The sequence below is a fragment of the Galendromus occidentalis genome, unplaced genomic scaffold (genome assembly GCF_000255335.2).
Source record: "Galendromus occidentalis unplaced genomic scaffold, Mocc_1.1 scf7180000077428, whole genome shotgun sequence".
Classification (NCBI taxonomy): Eukaryota; Metazoa; Arthropoda; class Arachnida; order Mesostigmata; family Phytoseiidae; genus Galendromus; species Galendromus occidentalis.
In genome coordinates this window covers 758,393-762,673 of record NW_003805416.1, presented here as the reverse complement: position 1 = coordinate 762,673, position 4,281 = coordinate 758,393, and the positions used below count along the sequence as shown (strand labels likewise).

Below are 4,281 nucleotides of genomic sequence, written 5' to 3'. Positions count from 1 at the left end.
CCAAGCACGACTTAAAGGGCGACCTGATCGCAGATCTGCTGGCGGGAATAACGCTGGCAATATTCCACGTACCCCAAGGTGAGGAGCATCATAAATTTCGAAATGATTGATTGGCGTTTTGAGATGTATGAAAGTTAACCGAATCCGAGGAGATAGGTCGACTGGCTCTAAAGCGAAATTTCTCCCGACAGCTTTCGGGTACGCGCTGATCGTTGGCGTGCCAGCCGTCAACGGGCTATACACAGCGATGTTCCCGATGATGATGTATATTCTGATGGGAACATCGCGGCAAAACTCCATAGGAGCTTTTGCCGTAGTCTGCATCATGACGTCGCAGGTCGTGTTCAAGGCCCGCACGGCCTTGGACCTTCCGGACGACATGATCGTCAATGTGACGGCGGCCACCTCGCTGCTATCAGGAGTGTACCTGCTCCTGTTTGGGCTTCTGAAACTCGGAGGCCTAAGCGTGTTCCTCAGTGACCAGTTCATTTCGGGGTTCACCGCCGGCGTATCGGTCCACATTGGGACTTCACAGCTCAGTGGGCTCTTCGGCTTCGAAGTTGAACACTACTCCGGAGCTTTCTCGCTGGTGAAGGTAAGCCCGTGTATATCACGCCGTGGGATTTTCGCAAGGGTTGGGAATCATTCTCTGGGGAATTTCTGGACACCGCATTGGATCGAGTGCCCCGTCTACGCAAGAAGCTCAATTGGGTATTCCGGATTCCAGACATACGTCAACTTCTTCACCCGAGTCCTCCACGAAACCCATTGGCCGACGCTGGTCTTCGCAGTGATAGCCGTCGTCATCATTCTTGCGGTGAAGATTATGGTCGATCCATATCTTCTCCGCAAGATCCGCATGCCGTTCCCCATCGAAATGTTGATGGTGATCTTGTCCATTGTAGTATCGAAGCAATTCGATCTCAAGGGCAACAACTTCAAGGTCATCGAAAACATACCACACAAGTGAGTCACGGCGCTGTCAAGTTTCGCCCGTACACAGAGATATTTACACGCTCTTATGAACCGCCTCGGACAGGATTGAGTTAATCCCGTGCCTTGATTTTCAGTTTGCCAGTGCCTACGGTGCCAGTGATCAGCAGCGCGCTCTTCCAAGCTGTGGTCATCGACGCTCTGGCAATCGCTGTGGTATCGGTCACCATCGATATTTCTTTGGGTAGAATCTGGGCCAGAGAGAGGGGTTACCAGATAAGTGCGAATCAGGAACTCTTCGCCGTCGGAGCCTGCAACGTATTCGGTGCGTTCTTCGGCTGCTTCCCGGTCGGGGCTTCGGTTCCCAGGAGCTCGTTGCAGTTCCTGGCAGGGGGCCGCACTCAGGTTCGTACACCGATCCCGTTTTCGCAGATAACTGATTGATTGCTACGATCTCCAATCTCGATTCGGTACTCAATCAGGGATTTTGCAGCTCGTGAGTTTTTTCAACGTTGTGCTGATTGCGATCACCATCGTTGCCCTCGGACCCCTCTTCGAGAAGATCCCAACGGTCATCCTCTCCTCGATCATCGTAGTTTCTCTAAAGAAGATCTTCATGCAAGTTCGCGACTTCACGAACTTCTGGGCCATTTCAAAAATCGACGGGGTGAGCATTCGATGCCCGGACATCACAATGATCGGAGTCAAGAGAGAATAGTACGGTTCCAATGGAAATATCCATCATATACTCAATCGAGTTCTCGCCTCTTTCAGCATGTTTGGCTGGTCACTTTCTTCGCGACCGTGATCTTGAATGTCCAGTTGGGGCTGATATGCGGAGTGATTTTCTCTCTGCTAACGCTCGTCTTCAAGATCCAAATGCCCAAGACGTACTTGTTGGGAATGATTCCTGACACCGATTTCTACGTGCCCATCAAGCTGTACGTGCAGGCGATCGAGATTCCTGGGGGTGAAGATCTTCCATTTTGGAGGACCGCTGCACTTCGGGAATGCGGAATTCTTCCGAACTGAGCTCGGACGCCGCACGAACATCGGTGGCCACCAGTACGCGAACCCAATAGCTGAGGATATGAAACACAACGATAGTGCCGATGTGGTCTGGCGGCCAGCTCAGCAAGTCAAGGCGAAAACAATAATTCTCGACTTCAGTCGCATCACTTTCGTGGACGGAACTTCAGCCCAGGTGCTGAAAGAAGTCGTTGAGTCGTATCATAAGTTAGGTCTCACCATCTGCGTAGCGGGTTGCAGCTCAGCCGTGTACTCTCTTTTGCGGAAAGCCGGAGTTTCTGAGATTGTCCTAGAGCCATTGTTTTTCCCAACGATCCACGATGCCGTCATGTCGGTCACGCGGAACCCAACGACTGTTGTGCATATCCATGCGGTCGAGTGACTTCGGATTCGATCCGAATCCGAGAACCCAAGGAGCGCTTTCTCGAAACTCAATTGACCCAAGTTGATCTCACTCAGAGCTTGCTCCACTCGATCGAAGTCTCGATGGAAATCCCTTCCGGCCCAGAGTTCGGCAGGATTGCTCACGATTCTGTCGAGTCAATGTGTTATTTACAAAAAGTTTTTATTCTCTAGTAAGTTTTTCTCAAATCTCCTCTCGTGGCATTGAGAAGCACCGCTACGTAGGTTCCGAGGCGGCGAGCACGTGAGGTGAGCTCGATCAGATCTTTCGAGTCTGGTCGTTCGGCTGACCACGCGACGCCAGACATATGTTACTATTTTATACATTTCGATGGCTCTGAAGATTCCGACCGAAAGGAGACCTAGTCGTAGAACTTCCGATTGAGAAGCATCATTTTGTTGATCACAAGTTACTGAATCACATCTTCCTTCGCGATTGCCAAACCTGAAAAAGCATCCGCCAGACTCACTCGCCGACATCGACAGAGAGCGACCCTCTGAACCCAGAGTAGGCGTGAAGCCGACTGAATCTCGACCCATCGAACGATCACCTGCGGAGACTTTTAGACCAATAAATTGTCGTATGATACTCATTTCGTTTCCATCTACGAGTTTCGGAAATCGTCTATCTTATTAGATTATCCTCGATAATCTCGGGGTAACGCCCGGAAGGCAGCGCCTAACCTAAACCGACTCGATATAGTGGAACTGCTACGAGAAACGTCGAATGCTATGCTAAAAAAACGCAGCTATGCTTTAGACTCTCAGAAGTTCAATCGAAGTCTCACGTGACTCTGAGAAGAGGGAAAACGTTCACCTTGCGCGGAGGGAAAAATTAAACGTTCGCTGCCTCGCGGGGGCGATTCCCATCCCGCGTCGCTGGTCTCTCCGAACCGCACCTGTCGTGCGATTCCCGGATTCTCCGGTCACGGGAGTTCGCGCATGCTCTGGAGCTTCGGGGCGAGTTTTTCGACACATTAGATGTCTCCAGCACCTTTTGACGAATGCCGTCGTCGAGGTCGCCGCCGTGGTCGTCGCTCGACGATAATACCTTTGAACATACAGAGTAAGGACCGGCGTCGCGCCGGCGTGGGTCGCTCCTGCGCTGCGGGCGTCACCTTCATATGTTTCAAGATGAAAATAATTTTGTAGAAGCCGAATGATCCTGTTTCAAAACAAACGCGATTCGCGACGAGTGTTGGCCTACTTCTGTGTGTTTCTTCGATATGTGTCTCCGATCCAGCGCCTGAGACATCTTTCTCAGAAATCTGATGGGATTCGATTAGGTGGGCCATGGTGAAGGATGGAATGGCTCCTAGGGCGACCGGTACTTCGGTGACTCTGTGCAGTAACGAGAATTTTCGGCTTTAAGGATCTACCTGGTCTTCACCCCGCGACATGAGCTGAGTCTAGCTTGCTAATTGATGCGATCTCATAACTGCAGCGCCCTTCTTCATTGGTGGCTCCTTATTGCGATCGGGGAGGATCGGATTCGAGCTTTTATGTTTCTCTCGGAGGCGTCCCCCGATCAATGATCGACCTCCGCTCAGCGAGCTGGTCCAGGTTTTGAACTTCGCGCCAACTTGGCGTAGCTCGCGAGTTATATTGAGAGAGTTCGCTTAAGGAAACGAGAGCTCCATTGAATGAGCTCTTGTTCTCGGCAATTCGGTCCCCCTCTCCCCTCGTTCCCCTGTCAAACTACAAATTCAAAATTTTCGTGGCCTTTTCGGTGAGCAGAGCTGATCCGTCGGGGACGAATTCTCCATTTTCCATCAGTGTGCCTTACTCTGTGTGGAAAGTTGCGCATATCCCTAACTGCCTAGTCGTTGTCTCCGCTACGACGGTTAAGATGAGCGGAGTCATCGCGAATTAAAGGTGAACGAAATACTGCTTCTTGAGCTTTGGTCCACACCACAT

At 51.2% G+C, this 4,281-nt stretch overlaps 1 protein-coding gene across 1 annotated transcript; it reads left to right on the top strand.

Annotated features, from left to right (window-relative positions):
- Window positions 1-5: 5 nt before the first annotated feature.
- Window positions 6-2,949, top strand: LOC100907745 (prestin-like; the record flags this gene model as incomplete). Its single annotated transcript, XM_003742682.2, is given in 7 exon segments — window positions 6-78; window positions 192-595; window positions 728-966; window positions 1,071-1,338; window positions 1,427-1,600; window positions 1,708-1,899; window positions 1,901-2,949. Coding segments are annotated over 7 exon segments (1,794 nt in total), but the record flags the coding sequence as incomplete, so codon positions are not given.
- Window positions 2,950-4,281: the final 1,332 nt, after the last annotated feature.